This window comes from Anas platyrhynchos, chromosome 4, assembly GCF_047663525.1.
Source record: "Anas platyrhynchos isolate ZD024472 breed Pekin duck chromosome 4, IASCAAS_PekinDuck_T2T, whole genome shotgun sequence".
Lineage (NCBI taxonomy): Eukaryota > Metazoa > Chordata > Aves > Anseriformes > Anatidae > Anas > Anas platyrhynchos.
Window position 1 is genome coordinate 12,982,666 of NC_092590.1, and position 20,387 is coordinate 13,003,052.

At 38.8% G+C, this 20,387-nt stretch overlaps 1 protein-coding gene across 4 annotated transcripts in view; it reads right to left on the minus strand.

The window, feature by feature from the left end:
- Nucleotides 1-20,387, minus strand: part of GRID2 (glutamate ionotropic receptor delta type subunit 2) — a 781,090-nt gene that overhangs the window by 65,050 nt on the left and 695,653 nt on the right. For all 4 annotated transcript variants that reach the window (XR_011808873.1, XM_072037034.1, XM_072037035.1 and 1 more), the window contains one exon: nt 65-231. Coding sequence is in view for 3 of the 4 variants with exons in the window: in XM_072037034.1 (XP_071893135.1) it covers nt 65-231 (167 nt within the window). In the remaining variant the exon portion in view is untranslated. The remainder of the gene's footprint in view (nt 1-64; nt 232-20,387) is intronic.

Consider the following 20,387-nt stretch of genomic DNA (forward strand, 5'->3'; position numbering starts at 1 on the left):
GAAGGGTCCAGAGCTGAGAGAGACTTCCTCTTAGGACCTGTTTTGCCTTTCACCGAGCACTTACCTTTGTGAGAAAACATCTCGATAGGGGCTGCCATGCTGCAGTGCAATTCCATATCCTCTGTCCGCAACAGTGTTCCCGACCGTGTAAAAAGAGCAGTCTCCATCATTGATGGCCACATATTCCAGTACCGCTGCATCCCACACAAAGGCATAGTTCCCATATTTCACCTGCAGTAAACAGAACAAGAGCTTAGATGATGGACTGTTCAGTCCAAAGGGAGGTCAGTGCACCTCAAAAAGGTGGCAGTCTCAGCACAATCTGTTCTTTGAAGAAAATGAAGTTTGGATGCCCAGGAGCTGTCAAAACCAAATATGCACCATGACTGTTACAATGTGGTGCTTTGGTTGAGCAGCTCAGCAGAAATGGAAGAAACGTGATCTGTGAACAACATGCCATCACTGAAACAAACCCATGTGAGAAACATTTATTTTCCCTGCTCAGGGAACCAGAGGAAACAAGAGGAAACACCAAGCTCCCTCCATCAGTGTTAAATTTCACCCCTAATCTTCCACTGAGCTTTTTCTTTGAACCAGTAAAGCAACTATTCAGTGGGAAGACAGGTATTCACACAGGGAGAAGTGCAGAAGGGTATATGTGGATATCCAGATGGAAGAGTGCAGTTCAAGATGGTGCACACGTCAGTCATGCTTCACGTTCCCACAGATGGCAGGAACACCCATTTGTCTTTTGGACTCGGTGAATGATTGTGGACAAGATCACACCAACTAGTGTTTTTTTTTTTTTTTTTTTTTTGGAGATAGTGTGCGTTTCTCTCAGCTAGAGCCAACATGAAGGATTTTATATATCTTCAAAGACTTTTGTACAGCAAGAGCATCTAAGTCATTCTGCTTGATTAAGATAAATCCAAAACAACTCATTATCTCTATAGGCTTCTGAAGTAATGTTTTACCACCCATTACATTTGAAACAAATCTAGATTTTTTTTTCTTAATTTAAATATATGAAACGTGTACAACATTTTAAAATGTATTCAGAAAAAAGCTTTTAAAAACAGAAGTGTGACCTAAATAAATGCTCTTCTATTTCAGTGAGTTTTCACTTTCTAGTCTAGACACGTTTCTCTAAAAAAACAAAACAAATAAACAAACAAAAAACAACACAAACCTCTCTATATGTTGTACCAGATCGTGTACCAGTTTCCTGCTTTGTTGGTCTCTGTGTTAGACCTGAAGAATCACTTTGCTTTTTTTTTTTTTTTTTGACTGTCTGCTTGGCTTCACTCAGAGTTTTCCCTACACCATATTAGCCAGCTATGCTGTAAAACCAGCCTCAACCCATTGACTTTGTACTTCTAATGGGAATAAATATGTGACAGCTAAGTGAAAAGTAAACAACACACAAAAAGGCCATCTGGGGCCAGGCAATCCAAAGAGAATTCAAAACCCAGTCAGCATATCAAGATAAGCAATGTCAGTACATCATCTAGATTAGTCTTTGACAATGTAGATTATGTTTTTAAAGACTGTTTACACATAAAAGTTACTGAAGCAAGTCACACCGGCTGCTTGCTCACAAGATGCAGTGCACAAGGAACTATTGCATTTGGGACACATTCCTTTTCATGCATAATCAATCTGAATTAGACACTGCAGGCCTGGGAAGGGAATTCTTCCTATTTGCATTTGTAGACATGGTAGCAGGAGGATTCGTGTAGATGTTGGAGCAGTATTATCTGTGGACCCTGAGTGATTGGCAGGATAAAAAAAAAAATGTTTTCAAAATACATAGACACATTAATGCAGGACTGGGTTTGTTTTAATGTTCAGGCTCTGCAAATGGTTAAGAATGCTCTTTTGTCTCTCACTGGAGGTTTAGGTCTATCTAAATGTCCAGGGCATAGAGGGTACAAGAAACCTCATTGTTAATAAACAATACAACTTGTATGCTTATCCTAAAGGCACCACAACTCACAGAGTGCTTACTAGCTTCATTTTGTGCCAGTGCACTTACTCTGATCTTCCTAAAGGCACCGCTTGGCTAAGAAATAGAGAGCATGAGTGAGAAAAAAGTGCTTTCGGGGAGCATTTGAAAGGATAATGACTCAGCCTGGAAGGATCATGGTGTGCAGGCAGTAAGGGAGGGAAATAGGAGGCAAGAGCAGAAGATCAGAAGTGGGGAAATAAATTATGAAGAGGATCAGATGGACTTTCCACACAGAAGAACTGAGAAAAAGTGTGGTTTAAAGAGATGAGTAGTTTTACATATAGGTAAATAACCTTTGAGGTGATGACAAGAGCAGAGGGGCATGTTTTGACACCTGCTTTTGTCATACCTCACCCTTTTAACATCCTATGGCATTGAATTCACATAAGTGCTTGTAAAAAGACTTATCAGCTGCTCAGCTGGTCAGGAGGAATTCTCTTGATTTGGCTGCCTTGCTGTAAAACAACTCACAGTGAGAATATATGAAAGCGGTAAAACTGCTTACTGTCAATAATAGCTGTGATGAAGTGTTATATATAATATCCTTAGAGCAGACCTGATATTATCACAGTTCAGGGTAACATAAAGATATTACTTCTCACTGATAAGATCACAGCGAGTCTTGGTTACAGCACATGAGGCAAGAGAGAGTGAAGAGCCGGATGGAATCATCCCAACCATCTACCTTCAACACATGATTGCTCCATGCAGCAAAATACATTTTTTAAGCATTTTTGCCCTTTTCATTTACAAATCTATGCAATTCAAATCCATACAGCAAACGTAAGTTACAACTGCCAGGCATGCAATCATTCCCTTTATTGAACTACTCCTCACCCTAACAGGTTTTAATGCTATTCAAGGTATTTATTTTTACCTTATTATTACTACTTTTTTAAAATAATGTTCTCTCACTCCTAGTCTCCGAGTTATTTTTCCTTGTGAGGTTCTAAATACTTTAATTTGGGGGCTGACATCTTTTAATTATTGATCAGCTTTTCCATTACTTAGTCAAGCTGGATATAGCTAATAGAGCTTTCTTTATTTTTTTTCTTGCAAATCGATCATTTCAGCCCTCCTATTAGCATTACTAACACTTTTGAACAATCTCCAATTCATAATTTTCATATGAGGAAAAAAAAAATCATGTCTTGCTAAGAGGCAACCAGGGTGTTCTAGCAGGTCATGAGGAGTCTTTAGCATATACATCTTCTGAGGTTCACAGCATCAACCACCTGTCCATGGATCTTCCACACTGCTTCAGCCTTGTTTTAGCCTAAAAATCATAGAATTGTAGAATATCCTGACTTTGAAGAGACCTACAAGGGCTATTGAGTCTAACTCCTGGCTACATGCAGGACCATCCAAAAATCAAACCAAAGATCTAAGAATAAAATTTTGCTGGTGTACAGCACATCTTGAACACTGCTGGTGTTGTATAGATTTGCACCTACAGAGACCTACAGGTAGCTATAGACTGAAAAAAACGGATAATGCTCAGGGAGGAGGGAGAACAGAATTTCAGAACACAAAGTCAGTTAAAAACCTATGCCCCTCACTCCCTCCTGCTTTCTATGAGAAGTGCATATTTTTTAGCTTTCCAATAGCAACGCTCAAGACTTCCACTTTGGACCTCAAAATGAATAACAAGAATGCCAGCTCTGCGTTACCAGAAAAAGTAAAGAGCTTATGGTCAGTCAATTATGGGAGCTAGACAAAAGCAAAAAAGAAACGGCTTTTTGTAACTGGTGGCAGATCTCCATCTCCCATTCTCAATTTCCACACCTTTATGTTGACATCTTGAGTTGAGATAATGACATTTCAGGATGGTGGCAAACCTAAATGCAGTTTATACAGCGCAGGATGGCTGGGGAGGCGTTTGTACAGGGGCAGCATGTTACCATTCAGCAGCCACCCCAGCCTTGCTGCCTGCCAGTACAAGGAGAACTGAGCTTTCCAGCAGGATCCCCCCGGCAGCATCCTGCCTGTCAGCACAGCAGAGGCTAAAAAGGTTTTGGAGTATCTGATGACTATTGCCATAAAAACAAAAGCAGAGGAAAATCGAATCTCTTAGTTGTTCATAAGGGTATTTTGAACTCATGAGCTATGCTGGTCATTAAGTGAAACCAGGAGGTACGGATGGTACCAGGCAAAAATACTTGACTTCACTTTATGGTTTTGTGAACAATTTCAAAGGAGTTACTGTAAAGAGAGTTGTTATAAAGAATAGGGGCCATCAGCACATAGATGGTAAAACTATTTCTCTAAGGCTATTCTATTTCTATTTTCTATCACTGCACATTTTCTGGGTTTTTATTTGCTGAAGCCCTGGCCTGTAGATATTAGTGGAAATTTATCCTCGATGATTCCACCAAGAACCAGTTGAATTATACTAGGAAAGCATTTAAAGCCATTACGCTGTTGTATATGCACATATTTTATGCCAACACTGATGTGAATAGTATTTCTTCTCACAGCTAACCCATTCATGAAGAGTAGGATGAATAATGCATTTGTGTACCAGCATACCATAAATACATTTTCAAGTGTAAAAAATTATAAATTTCAGGAAAAATAATTGTAACTAAACAGCAAACAACTACTACAATTTTTCAGACTTGAATTCTTGGACAATACCTTTTCTGTATTTTAAATTCCTCTTTAAAAGAAATACAAGGAATCCCCATGAAGGAAAAATATGAAATAAGGAGCAGGATAAACAGAATTTATTTTTCCTCTTTTAAATATTTCATCATATGTAATTGTGTTACCTACTATAAAAAGAGAACAAAACAGCATTTAAGGCTTGGGAAATCTTAAGTTAAGATTCAACTGATTCCAATTATACGAATTTTCTGAGAGAAAATCTGAAAGTGGTAAGATAATGCTGACTGGGCCCATTTTCTCAGTATCCTGTTCCCACATGGTGGTGATGCTTTCCCTGTGCATCTACATCGCGAGGCAGGCACCATCCTTCCCCTCACACCACTGTGCACCATTCTCTGTCTACAAAGTTGCCAGCTGTCTTTTAGCCAAGAACACCTGAACAGAAACAGACTCTACCCCTGCATACAGCAGCATTGGCTCTAGTTCTGACCTAAAAACAACCAAGGACACTGATTAATCACCTGCTTCATGTGGTACGTTCAGTGGCACTCCTTACACGTACTCCTCTGTTGATCATTCCACTACACTGACTATGCAGGGAAAAAACACCATCAGATGCTGCCAGTCCTATGCCTATCACTGTGAACCTGAGACTTTGGCATATATAAATACTAAGTTTTCTAACAATTTTTGCACTTTTGGTATGTAAGCAGTAGCTGCAGACTGCAGAGGGCTGTGCTTCATTTTGCAAAGCAGCCTTACGAAGGCTCTTATTATACGAGGAAAGAAAAAAGGGAACAAAAGCAAAGGAAAATTTGCAAATATATAAGTGAGAGCTAATATACATAATGTGGATATTGTGCTCTGAAATGGGAAAAAGCAAAGATAAAATTTATGGTGGAAGCTTAAATCAGGATTTTTGTGTTGCCAGATGTTGCCAAATAGTAGTTGGATGGCATCTGCAATTACATCTTTTTTTTTTTTTTTCTTTTTTTTTTTTCAGAAGGGACTGGAGACACATTGATCTCCATAATCCTCCTGCAAAATGAAGATGCTGTTTATCAGGCTGAAGCAGAAGTCAGATCTTCTGCCTTCGGAGAAATTCCAGTTTGATAATTTACTTTCCTTCAGGAACTAAGATTTCAAACCTTGGTCTTGGTTCACAAAGGGAACAATTTCTGGATTATCTCTGTTTGGATCCCTGTGAAATAAAATCTCACATTTCACTTTTGTAGAGCAAAACTGAACCCACTTATTTAGCATTCTCTCCAAATTATACTATTCATAGTTCTTAACTACAACGTTGGAGCCTCTTACCACATACTTCCCTGTAGGCTGGCATCAGTGGCTGACCTATGCAACTTGAGTGCAATGCAGTCATGCAATCAGAGAAGAATAAACTGAATTTGTTAGCTCCTTGCAGTACAGATTGGGATTTGTATCCCCATGGTGGTCTCAGAGCACAGAATAAAATTTTCTGTGTACATAAAACTCTATTTAGTCATCAAGGCAAGCAGCTAATTAAATAATAACAACAACAACAATAATAACAATAAAAACAACTTCAGGATGTCATGTTGCAGTGTCCACAGAAAGCTATTTAAATTCAAGGGTCACTGTTTGACAAACACTGAAACTTATTCTCAGTATTTAATCAAACAGAAAAGTGCAGAATCATTTCTAAAAGCATTATTGAGCTTAGTGGCCAAGAGTGAACAGCAGCAGGAAATGAAACCTTGGGGAGCTTAGGGAAAGAAAGAAGAGGTTAGAAATCCCAACCTCATCTCCTCTTCTGTATGAAGTTTATCTTTCATTACACTGGCATATCAGCTTCAATGGCATGTCTATTTTCTCCAGATAAAACTTCATCAGGAAAAGCACTAATTTCTTTTATGCAACCTGCCACCAACTTCTTGAGAAGAGCCTCATCATCATGTGTACTTTTGTTACAGTGGGCAGACCTAGAGTAATTCATCTGGAATTAGAAGAATAACTGAGGCCCGAGAGCACTGTAATGAGAGAGGGCTTTTGTGTTAGACTGGTTTGCCTGTGCTCAATGCATTCATATTTTACCATTGCAATTAAATGCATCTTGAAAGATAATAACCAGAGCAAAATAGAGCGGAGGCCAAAGGTCCAATTTCTGAGTGCGGATGGAGAACGGAGTCAGCCACTTCTCCAGGTAATCACAGCAAAACACTAAAAAGGCAGCGGATCACTATGCTTGCTGTCATCCAGCTGAACCACATTCATTACAGCTACTGTTAATTTCAGATGGGAGGAAAACAGGAGAAAAAAACAAAACAGAATAAAGAATAAAGAACCAGCAAAGCAGACCTTTGAAAGGTAAGGAGCCTATTTTTTTTTTTTTTTCCATACCAACTTCTCCTTTATTTTATGACAATTTAATGCTGCAGATACTATTGGAGGCTATTTTAAGTGTGTCACCAGTGAAATTCATATGCAGAAACAACATGAAAGCATTTCAGGCTCCTATAAGACTTAGATATGTGGTAGCCAAGTGGCATTCCCATTAATAAGACAAATTTAAATAATGTTTTCCCCTTTTTGATAGACTTGCATTTACATAACCAAAGACTTCCTGTTTTGATATACTTGCATTTTTGGGTCAGCTAATCCACAATGAAACTACATTTAAATGTGGGAGCGTACACAGATCACCCCTCTTCATTTGGGTGAAAAAGTAAAATTCTGTGGATTAGGGTAGCAGGAAGATAAATGCAGTTGAATTCAGAAAAGCAGCATCCCTGTCTGAATTAAATCAATCCAGCATGATGCTAACTGGAGGCTCCTTATTGTCCCAGACTTGGCTCTGTCACTCTTTAGAACAGAAAGGAGAGTCAATATCACTGTAACTCTTGGACAGCATTTCTTATTCAAATAAATACGTTTTGAATACCAATTAAAAGGCAAAAAAGTCATCAAAAGTCAAGAAATTATTCAACAACACCATTCTTCATCTGAAAAAGTACGTTAACCACAACAAAATTATTTGCAAAAACACCCAGTTTACTAAATAATCCTCCAGTAAATTCTCACTTCAAAAAAAAAAAAAGCTTAATTTTTCATTTTAGAAATTTATTGTAAACAAACTGAGATTTTGCTGTTGTTGTTTTTTAATAGAGATATATATTACTTGTACAAGAGCTCTGGCCACTTCCAGAGTTGTAGTAGGACTTAGGATGTGCCCAAGTCATGCAAAAGAATTTGTTAACTACCTTATTTTTTGAACCATTTTATCCTTCTGTCTCTGATAGGGATCTCCTGCCTAAGCTTGGATGGAGCCAGTTGGGCACTGCACATCTACACACAATCTTTTGAAACTCCAAAAGAAATGCTCCACAGCATTCCTGAGAGTTCATTAAGGGCTACCACTACACATTCTTGTGTTTTTTTCACATGGCTGTAAACTTAGGCTCCTGCACTGAGCAGTGTCACAGAGAAGTTTCTGCCCTACAGTATTTCCAACAAAAGCAATCATTTAAAGCCCAAACAGGTCTCCTGCAGGCAGGGCAGTCCCTTCTGTCCATGCAGCCTAGAAGATGATGGATGCTGCACAAACACGTTCCCCTGTCCCTGGGTCAGTGTGGTGTTGTTATTCTGTCAGCATGTGGTTTCCTAATGCCACCACACTGCCCCCTGTCACCAGCTTGTCAGCTGTTTAGTGGCACCCTCCTGAATGGATTTTAATATACTGAACTCTGAACACACAGGAAAGGAAAATGTTACAGATGTAAGCTTTTCTATTTCTTTTGTATTTTACTAGGATCTATGGAAAACAGTAGAAGCTGCAGAAAGATGAACACCGGCGCAGCGTCATCTTTTTACTCGTCAGACTGCCTGCTTGCTCTTACTATGCAGACAACTGAGAAGATGACCCAGCAAATTGTCATGTGTGGTCCCTGTAATTATCTTAGAAGCCAGCTCCTCTCTGCTGTTGCCTGCCCTGCAGCAAGCTGTTGGGGGGAACAGGGTGCCAGGGTAGAAAATAGAGACAGCATTCCCTGTGCATGTAGTGGTCACAGCACTGAGCCTGACAGAATTCAGGAAGCATTTGGACAGTGCTCTCAGACACATGATCTGATTTTATTTTTTGGGGGGTGGTCCTTTGGGGACCCAGGAGCTGGACTCGGTGGTCCTTGTGGGTCCCTTCCATCTCAGTTATTCTGTGATTCTGTGAAAATGCTTACAGCTTTTGCCTTAAAGTATACACAACTTCATTCATCTCTGGCTATAACCAGTGCAGTCATTTCCTCTTATCCATGGCTATAGCATTCATTTTGCACACCTTTGTAATGGATGAATGAAGAACAAGACATGGATTCCCATTATATTTCTCTAATTCATCCTGACCTGCCCCCATGGGATAGCTGAGATGCCAGAAAAGAGTTTACCATTAACAGATCTTAAAAAAATAAAAATGAAAAAATTAAAACAATCACTCAATTCTGTATTGTGCTGGAGGACTCATTCGGGACTGATAATTTCCACGAAAGATTTCTGAGCCCTCCACTCTCCTGAAACAGCAATTCTTGGGCACTACACTTGACACAAGCTTGGAGGTGTAAGTTAAACACAGAGCCTTGATGAAAATGTTAAATGGAACTGGACACAAAACAGGTATCTTTTTTATAATCTCTCCTCTCCTCCCCTCCCCTCCCGATGGAGTATATTTCATTGATTTCAACCTGACTTACTTTTCCCTACAACTGACTAACAATTAAAAATGGAAAATATCTGGATCAAAACTTAATACCTCAATACTAAATATTCTACTACGGCATCCTGGTAATTTTAGAGCTTTTAAAGAGAAAAATAAACAATAATGTTTTGTAAAAATAACTTCTTCCTCATACTGTTTCAGTTACTGTAATACTCCAGTGGATAAATCCATAATGACAACTCTGGTTTACTTGATATATATTTGCAGGCATGTATATAAATAGAATCATTAATACAATAAGCAATTGTATTTCCTGTTTCACTCTAGATTTCATAGGTCTGGTCATCATGGCAACTTTTGTCTTCTTATGTTGTGCTTGAGTCCCCAAGATTCAAACCTGGACACAATCTGCTCTGAAATCTCATCAGATCATAAACAAGAATTGTTTAGTAAAAATAATGCAATTAGTCAGCCAGTCTTACTTGTTTTCTTAATATGAATTTGATGTGTATTCTCTGTGTTACTGGTGTACTTTTGAAAATATAATACCATTGGGTTATATTCAAATACTTGTTCCTACCGCATAAATAAAAATACCAACGGATCTTTAATCAATGAGTTAAAATATTCAGGAAATGGAGAAAGTGATGGCAGACGTATTTTTCAATTTTAATTGCTATGATACAATGCAATCAGCTGATTTGCCTTCTTAAAATGAAGTAGCATTTGACCTAGAATTAGGATCATCAGCTGAGATTTTCTTTGGTACACGCAGTACTTGCAAATCAGGTTTTTGTGCACACAGTGCGGACAGCTTAAGTGCCCAGCTAATCATGTGCACCAGTACGTATCTTCCTTGAGTGCATGAAATCATTTCATTAGTTAACGCTAAACAACAGGGAAGGAAAATGAAAAATACAAGCAATAGCATCATAAAATCATCAACTTGACATTCTAGTGTTTCATCCAATGTGCAGCAGATATCATCTAGCATCTGTGTGGGGACTGCTTGAAAAATGCCACTGCCTTGTTAGGAGATATAATCTTATTTATTCACTGTCTTATTAATTTTACTGAAAAAGAAATTGGACCTTGACTATAAGAAGAATGAATATATAAATTGATAGCTAATTGCTAATCACTTTTATCTCATAACCTAACTCAAAAATGATTTCTCTTTCACAGAACTATGCTATGAGGAGGATAGTACACTGAACACATTTATACTCATTGCAGTGAAGAACTGAGCTTTTTCTCTGGCTTTGGAAGAATCAGAGAGAAGCTATGGTATTTCACTGCATCTGGGAACATGTGAGCTGCCAGCCCAGAGGTGAGGGTGAAAAGAAGGCTCTATGTGGCTGCCAAAACAAAACAAAAATTGAAATTGGCTTGCCCAGGTCTATTGCATTGTAATGCTCCTCCTTCTTTCAGTTGGTATAGATTTCTAAATGGAAGACAATGAATTTTCTTCTTCACTTGCTTAGGAAAATATTAGAGGATGCTACACAGCTTCTCACAAATCGGTGCTAAATGCCTGACCACGTTTACAGGTAAAGCAGCTTTGTTACTGCGTGCGTATGCACAGCCACTGCATATGTGGGAACAGCATGGTCTGCACACAGGTCCAGACAAACAGCTGCACAGTGCTTGTGCTCAGAATATCTCCTTTCTCTGTTCAGTTTTATCAACATCATATGCAGCACAACTGTGCACATGTGGGTTGTTGTTCTGAAAATGTGATCCCTTCAGACACAAATGGAAGGCATAATTCCTACTGATGGACATCTGCATCAAATCCAATGTAGCATCTTTGTTGCTGTCTCATTCATGTTAAGTTCTGGAAGACAAGTATCACAAGATGTACGTAAGAAAGCATAGGAAATATGATGCCAGGAAAAAATATCCTCTCTTGTCTTATGTCTGATATATCTATGAAAAGTACATTTCAGGGTAGCTGAAGAAGATATAAACAAAGTAATATTTTCTCTTGTCTCTTTTGATTTCCTTTTAGTTATTGATTTTTATTTTTATTTTTTGTCACATTTCAAAATATTCAGAGCCCAATAATGCAGGTTCAATGGGAATCTAAGGCCCAGTACAGCACCTACATTTGGCAGCTACTGGACAAGTCATTGTTCAGTGGATTTCCTCTGCATGTACATGGGGTAAGCAAGCTTAGCAGAGCTAGGCCTACCGATATTCTAGCTGAATGAACCAAAAGATAAAAAACAGACCTGTAAAAAGATAAAATACAGCAAGAGCATAATAAAAATTTAAAAAAAAGCTACAGAGTGACTATAATATGACGCAGGCTAAATCAAAACCACAGTCACACAATGTACATAAAACTTGTCACGGCATGTTAGAAACCCCTCATAGCTTAAACATTTTATTGTGTAGTAATAACTAAAATGTGCTGAAAGTGGTACAGAATGTATGCAAAATAACTTGTGAATGGATACAACACAATTTGATGTAGTGTCTGTCAAAAAGTATGCAAAACTCTACCAGAACAGAAGAAACTCATCAGGCCTAGGACTACTATCAGAATGGAGTTCAAAGCAAACCTTCTGCCAGTTTGTCTGGTTTTGGATGTAATTTGTCTCCATTCAGCTAGGAATGGACCTGGATGTTATGTACCAAAATACTAAAGTAACTCTTGCTCTTAGGAGATTTCCCTTTCGTGGCTTGATTCATGAGGTCTGGAACAGCCAAGTCAGCTTCCGAATCAGTGGGTGTAAATACAGAGTTATGTTTTACCCACTCCCTTCCATTAAACTTCTTTTTGATTTTGCAAAAGCACAATCACAGCTGATAATGTGGGGAAACTCTACACCAATGAATGGGAGGGCATCTTTAGAAGTACAGTTCTCAAATATCAAGATGATTATTGGCATCTCTGGAAAGGCAAAATAATACCTTGAATATTTTCCACAGTAACTTCTGTCATTCTGAAACATATGTTATATATTATTTTAGCCAGAATTTTGGTTTGAGCTCTTCTGATTTACTTTTGTGTATGTGTACTTTGATTCCCTTGCGTGATCTCATGTCATGTTCTATTTTTTTTGTTTTCCTGCTCTCTGTTATGTTCCATCTGCTGCTCACTTTGTTAAATCCAAAATGATTTAATATTCAAGCTAATCAAGAACAAGATGCTGTTTAAAGAAAACCATCTCCTTCATTTAGCTCCCAGCACAACTATAGCATAAGCCGAGACACTCAGTTTAATAATAGAATCATCTGAAGGACTGAGAGCATTTTGCAGACGTTCATTAACTGATGCTCACATTTCCTTGCATTCCTGCCTTTATTGCTTATACCTGCCCAATGTGCACCGACATTATTGTGTGTTTTTTCCAGCCTATGCTGTGAATTGCAACATTTAGACATGTTCCTTAGTAACATTAGGGACTCAAGGAGAGATTCATATAACAATTTGGTTGTAAAGACAGCACTTAGGCGAAATTGTAGCATTTGAAGCCAAAATTTTGGTCATTAAAATACTGTGGCTTATAAGCACCTACTTTTTTTTTTTTTTTTTTTTTTTTTAATTCCAAATTCTGCTTTTGAACAAGCACTAGCTGTGTGCCTCTCCTCTATCAGGAATGAGCAGACTGGTGTTTTTTCATACCAATGTTCAGTTCAGAATGTGGTGATGGGGTAGCAGTGCCTCCCCAGTGCGTACTTGGAACACCACATAAACCACAATGATGCTCAGGACTCCTGGCACGCATGCAACAAAATTTAGAGGTTTTCAAATTTGGATGTCATCTTCTGACCACTTGCAGTGTAGGAAGCTAGCCCACACTCCTTCCCCATGCTGCAAGACACAGACTATATTTTTCAGCATCTCACAAGAAGTCACAAATTCAGACTGATTTGGACCAAAGCATGCTGCAGTACCTTGGATCAAGCACAAGAAAGATGGATCCAGCCATCCATCTCCTGTTCAAAGGAATACCCAGGAACTGCAGCTACCGCTGGTGGAAGATTGATACTTGATGAGAGATTTTGAGTTTTCTTGGGAATTTGTATCACTGTTAAGCACAAGACTTGGGAAGGTGCCGTGTCCTAGATTTGTTTACTTGCAGGTTGAGAATTCTTGCTAGAAATGTATTACAGGGAAATCCCATCTTGAGGTCAGAGTGATAAAACAAAGAAAGCTTCTGCTCTGTGATTTATGTTATGACCAGAACCCCTTGGTACTTACAGACTAGTATAATACCAGCTGCTTATCTACTGTTTTTTCATTACAGACGCATTGTATTTTCCAGCCATCTTGATGCATTCCATTATTTATCCCCCTCCTTGTGTTATATTCAGCAGGGAATGGGGTCTGTTTTATTTGATTAACTAGCAATTCTGCAAACAACAGCCACAAACACCAATCAGCTCCCATGCAGCAGGAAAGCTTTAGAGCCAGGAATGGTAAACAGCTCTCTCCTGCCATTGCAATCCCAGCGAGGGAGCTGTGCTGTCTATCTAGATCGCGCGTTTTATGCAAACTGATAGCAGAATGAAATGTGATTACAGCCTGGATAAAATGCTTCTTAAAACACTCCACATGGCACTTTAATCCTCTCCTCCCATATCTTGGCTATTAAAAAGATGCTGATTTATTGCAGCCACATTTTCAGACCGGACAACTGCTGCCTAATTCAAATACAGAGAGACATAAACTGCTTGCTGGCAATTTGACTGAAGAGAATAAAATGGTAAAAATAGTGGAAACAACAATTATCATTACTCTTTAGCCCAAGGAAAGATTCTGCTTATTTAACAGAAAAATTTAGCTTTGCTTTCAGTTGACACACTTTAAGAAAGCCAGCTTACCTACCTAGCATACCTTGCTCAATGCCATGCTGTTACTTCTAAATTTTTAACTTGCTGGCTGGAAAGTTCACTCCATGTAGATTTAGTTCCAAGAAAAGCACTCAGAAAATGTCTCCTCAGTTGCTTGAATCAGGTCAGAAAAAGACATTAGTGGGAGGCAACATAATATACATTACAGAAAAGCCATAGCCATGCACAACCTGCAGGAACTGGAAATGCTGTTGATTCGATAAGAGCTCCTCTGCACACCCCCCAGAGCAGTTCAGAGAGATGATGGCCCGATAGGCAGCCCCAGTAATACCCTTCTGGGCTACTCCCAGCCCCATCCACAGCCAATATGCGCAGCCACAGAGCACACAGAGAGTCCCAGTTTTCTTCAAAACATTTTCAGAACCCTGCACAGATGTTAGGAAGAAAACTACATGAAACTTCTAGCTCTGCTGGATGGGATTTGAAACCCCCTGAAATATTTACTGGGCGTTGAAGTGGTGTGTTTGCATTTCATATCGCTCCAAAGGAGGCATACGGAATAAGGCTAGAGAGCAACAAACGTGCAGGAGCTGCTGATCATGTCCCAGCCCTAGACTTTAGTGCAGCCTGACAGCCTCACCACTGGAGACTTTTGCTTACTGCAGTTGTCCATTAAAGAAACAACCCCTTATATGCCGAACTCCAAATTTTATCTGCACAAGTATGATTTAAGCACACAGAAACTAATCGTGTTTGGCACTCTGCTTTGTAGGCCACCAGTATTCTTGTGCAAAATCCACTCAGTCTGAACCACAAGATCGGAAATTTCCTCTTTCCCCACACTCCCCACTTAAGCACAACACATCCTTTTTTGTTTGTTTGCTTTTTGTTTTGTTTTGTTTTTCCTCAGTAGATTGACAAATTCCAACAAAATGGAGTTTTACTAGAAAATTTCCCACTATCGCTAATCTGATGACTAAGGACAATGTCAAAAAGCAGCCAGCAGCAAAGCCTGCACAGTTTTCTAGCCTTCCAGATCAGATGTTTTCAGATTGGTCCTTTGAGACCTCTCAGAGATATAGCATTTAAATGCACACAGGTATTTAGGAGCATAAACCTGCAGTTGTAAACAAAGGCACATCATTTGGAGAAACACACAGAATTTTGGATTCCTCTTTTATACTTAAAAAATTGGATTTTTCAGCGTTTTATTTCTCTAGATGTTATCTTAAACATCTCCTCCTGTTTGGAGACTAAGGTGATCTTAAGGGCAATCGGATTTAACTAAAGTTTCTGATACTTAGATACTAGATTCTTATACATGTTAGAGACCTAGGTTGATTTTATTGAGTATTCTGTCGGTGTTTCTCAGTTTCAAATTTAATTTTCCTTACTGTCCTTATTATTTCACTAGCATTTCATTGCCTACCAATCTGTTTATTAAGGTATTGACTTATTTAAGGGTGTTAGTCTAATGTTTGCTTTCAGAGGAACTCCAGGTACTCCCTGAGCTCTCCTCTTTGGCTTTTCTATTACAAATATAAGACCATTAGAACAGAAAAATTCGGAACGATTTCATTAGGGACTATTGAATGGCTTAACGTGGAAACTTGCTATGAATGTACTTTCTGCAGTGCATTTATTTGCTGGTCTATGGAATAGATTTTTTTTTTTTGGGGTGGTAGTAACAAATTATTTTACAAAAATTATATAAATCTGTTAAGTCAAACCTTTTCTTATAAACAATTGCTACAGCAGCTCCACAAATATGAATTAAGATCTCTCTGTTACCTCTTATATTTCTCTCACTATTTTAGTCTTGCAGCTTCACAGACCCAGATATGCTTCGGGGATGGAATATACAGCACTTTTTATATATTCTGTTCTCATTACTTCTATTCATGGCTTTTTTTCTGTTGTTTATATCCTTTAAACAACCTTATATTCAATCCTATCATTTGCATTTGTTAATGCATCAAAACGTATTTGTGTATTATTAAAATATGTTAATACATAAAAATGATAGCTGGAAACGTTTAAGTGAGAAAGCGAATACATTACCCAAGTTCTGTGCCTGAAGCAAGAGTGTGCTCTCCTGTCTCCATCTATTGATCATTAGTCAGAGCCTGCATTTCCCCTGATCTATGCGTGATATGTCCTCGGTGCAGCCCACCATACTGTGAGCCTGCAGCTGGCTTCAAAGTGACAGCCAGGGTTTTGGAAAGCTTTGTCTGATGGAAAATTGAAAGTCTCAGAATTCATTGCAGAGATAAACACCGAGACAGTGTAAGTGGATGGAGATAGCTAAAGAGATGTATGACTGCGTGCAGAGACGTGAGGTGGGGAAAGAAGAAAGGCTCAGAGAGCTGGGAAAAAGTTGGAGGAGCTGGGATCCAAACAAAAAGGATGGAGGATCAAAAAACTGAAAAAATAAAAAAGAAAAAGTGAGAGGGAGGGAACAAAGTGAAGCGGGAATTCAAAAGGGAAAGAGAGAGCTGAGGTTGCTGGAGCTGCATAGGAGTCTGTGTAGTCCCCAGACACCCTCAGTATGGTGGTATTACTCATCTCCATGAACCTGAAAATGGTACAGAACCTCAGTAGGAAAAGAACTAAGTTAATAGAGATAAAATGGAGAAATAAGAGCTCACAGGACCAGAAAAATAGGTGCCTATACCTTTCATGTCACCTGTAGCCAAATGAGAGAGCATCAGATACCAAGCTACTCTTCTCTTTCAGGCACTTTATAGAATTTTTCTTTCTTAGGATAACTAAATTCCAAAACAAGGAAAAAGGGCACAGCCATGGGAGGTGAACCACAGAGATGGTTCAGCAAGGGAGCAATGGCTCTAACGTCATCTCACATAGTGAACACTCAGAAAATTTTTCCTTTCATGGAATATGACAGCAGCATTCCTGTGGAAGACCCAGATATGCCCACATTTAGCTATGTTCCTAGGTGTAGCTGAGGTAGAGCTGTTTTCCTTCTCTGTTTATGCCACCCTTTCTAACAGGTGCCTCCCTAATACTGAGCACGGCCAGATAAGAAAATTTCAGCAACAAGTAATGCTAGAAATAAAATCTCCTTTAAGCATTATCCTGGCATGCTCACACTCAACCTTTACAACCATGGACTGCAAATGCTTAAACTACTTAAACTCCTAAACCACTTCCTAATTGTCAGTTTTCTTACTTGTTGTTCATTCCAAAATTTCCCATCCCCTATAAATCCTGGTTTCAGGAGGGTGTTTAGCATTCGTACAATTGATCACCAGCCAGTGCAAATGAAAAGAGCACTCGCATTACTTAGTGAGAAATTTGAAGTCTCTCATATATGATGTTCAGTATTGCAGTGCTCAGATGTGACACAGCCACAGAAACACTTCTACAGAGCTGGTCTCCTACCATCAGGGATGCACTCTGTGTGTTTCTCTCATGACACTATCCTAATTAGTCCACTAATTTCTCCACAAGAGAAACCTCAAGTGAAATCTCTACCAACAAAGGTTTGTTGGTGGAGACAAAGGTTCCTCTCTGGGTTTGTCATGTGGAAAGATGACTACAGGGATAGAAACACACTAAGGCAAGAAGTACTTAGCTTTATATTTGGCCATTAGGATGAAGCATGAGGACCCATCCCGTCTCATGCTCACTCCTCAAAGGGCTGTCAGCCATCCTGCCTCCAGCTGTAAAGTCTGGTCTCAGTTCTCTGCAGAATGCAAGTCTACAGGATTCAAACAAAATTAGTTCCACAGGGTATATTTTGCCATTTCTTATTTTTTATTGCCTTTTCTAGTTGTGAAACATGATCTTACTGTGATAGGTTCTGTACAAAATAAGCCACCAAGAAAAATAGTTTTGTAGTTTAGGCACTCCCAACCACCCTCTAGAGAAGGAAATTGTCTACAGTAGCTAGGAATGGAAGTTGGGCACCTAAATTAGGCACCTTAAGTTACACATGGTGGAAGTATTGTTATTGTAGCCATGACAGTTTAAGAATCTAAGTGAAGCAATGTTTTAAGAGAGAATTACCTTTAAATAGAAGAAAGGATATAACTGGTGTGGGATGCCTAAATGACCTGGCTTTCAGGCAAACAAGCCTTGTCTGAAAACAAGCAGAAAACTTCAAGATTAGTAAAATATCTCTGAAATTAATGTAATTATGTTAATCAATGAGACAATCCAAGAGAAAAAAGAGAAAATTGTAGCTGGCAACAATGAAGCTGGATAAAATGAAAGACAGAATAAGGACCAATTGCTCAGTCAAATATTTTCTCCCTCCCCTATCTTTTTATCGTATTAGGCTGCTACAAACCTTAGCTCTTATGCTCTTCTGAAGTTAGCCTGTAGCTTTCTTTTGAGGACAAGGACTCAAAGGTCAGACATAATTTATTTTCTGAGAAGTACTCTTCCTCTAGTAATGGGCATGTTCATGAACTTGGTTGATTGTGGGCTACAGTAGTTACTTGGTTTTACTCACTTTATATCTATGATGGTATTTAGATCACTAAATCATGAATTCCTCTCTCCCTTCTTATTGGCAATTATAAAGTAAGCCAACTAAAGGGAAAGAACATAAAGCAAAAACAAAACAGGGTGGCTCAGTTGATGGGTAGTGATCATAGTACACCAGAGACCAAGCTGTCAAGGTTTTTGTTAGTGCAATAATAAAGGAGTACGTTAAGGAGTTTGAAGAAGTTAAGATGAATGTCTGGAGGGAAAACTTCATACCTTACAGAAGAGTCCTTGGAGAATGCATACAGATGCTTGCTTGAAAGAGAAAAGTGTTGCACTGGAAACTTAACACTGATGATTTTCAATTCAGAAATGAGAAAGCTACAGGCAGTTTCAGAATCAGCCACGAAGGTCAGCGATGAAGGGCCTTGAAACTTTTTTTTTTTTTTGGGGGGGGGGAGGGGGACATTGGGGTGGCATGTAGGAGCATTTTCAGTAGAATTTAATGCAGTAAGAGAGTTTTGTAAAGTTCAAAGTAAACAATGCTAAAAACTGCTATAGTAATGGACAAGGTTGTATGGCTAAATCATAGACATGTTATGAAGGGTGAATTCATAAAATTTAGACACCCTTTGGTTACAAAAGTTAAGAAAAAACATAAGCTAATAATGCCATTAGATTATAAGCTTAAGCAAGAGAATGCCACAAGAAAGAACATGGAAAGTAAAACTGGGGGAAAGACGTAGAGTCAGCTAGTCTAGGTTTTAGCTATGTTGAACTACATTAGTGGTGATACATCCATGAAAATATATTAGAGGAAAAAAATATATAATTTCAGATACAAAGGGCTCAGTTTCAGGTAGGAGAAACAGAACTGCAAGTTATCTGCATGGAGCACTAGCTGAATATCTTTGGACAGAATTCAATAGCAACTTGGATGGCATTTCAGTGAGAGCAAAAGGTTGAAGGTACATTCAGGAGCACGTAGGATGAAACAGAAGATGAACTCAGATAAAATTTTCAGGAAACTTTGGAGGTAAAAAGAATATGGCAATGACCGGCTTGGTTGTTGGATGAACATGTGTGTGCGCATCCATTTCTTGATACACGGGCTGACTCAAAATTTGAGACAAGTTTTTATTGGAATAAAGCCAAATTGTATGAAATAAGAACTTTTCACAGGTGTTCTACCCAAGATAAAAACCCCTCAAGAAAGTCTAAGTTGGATCGAACTTTGGAATATGTTTTGGAGCATTCACGAGGGACAGTAAGCCTTTTGTTGAGCTTACCTTAAACTCTGAGAAAATGAGGCAACAGGAAAATTGTTTTACGTTTTTATTTTTAAACTACATGCAGAATCTTCCTAATGCTCTGTTAATGCTCTGTCACAGCTCAGTTATTAAACACCCAAAGCACACTAACCCCTAGGCTAATGCAGATAACTATTAGCCTTTCGATGATGCCTGAAGGTAACACTACACTGCATTTGCAATGTTTTCTGGTCCAGTGTTTATGAATCTAAACTTTTTCACTGCTGCTACTTTGCTTAAGCCCTAGATATCGGAGCAAAGATATACAGGATTGTAGAAAAAAATCTTTCTTCAGGCTGGTTATTCTTTAGGCTCAAGCAAACTGGAGCCAAGTTGTAAGGCTATTAGAAATGCGCTTTGCAATGAAATATACTCCATCCCCACCACTGAAATGTGGACAAACCATGAGACTTCAAACATTACAGTGCCAGTGGATCAGGCATTCCTCCTGACATTATTAACAGCATATCACTGGTAAATCAGGCTCAGACTTTGTGGTGAGACTTGCTTTTCAGGAAAA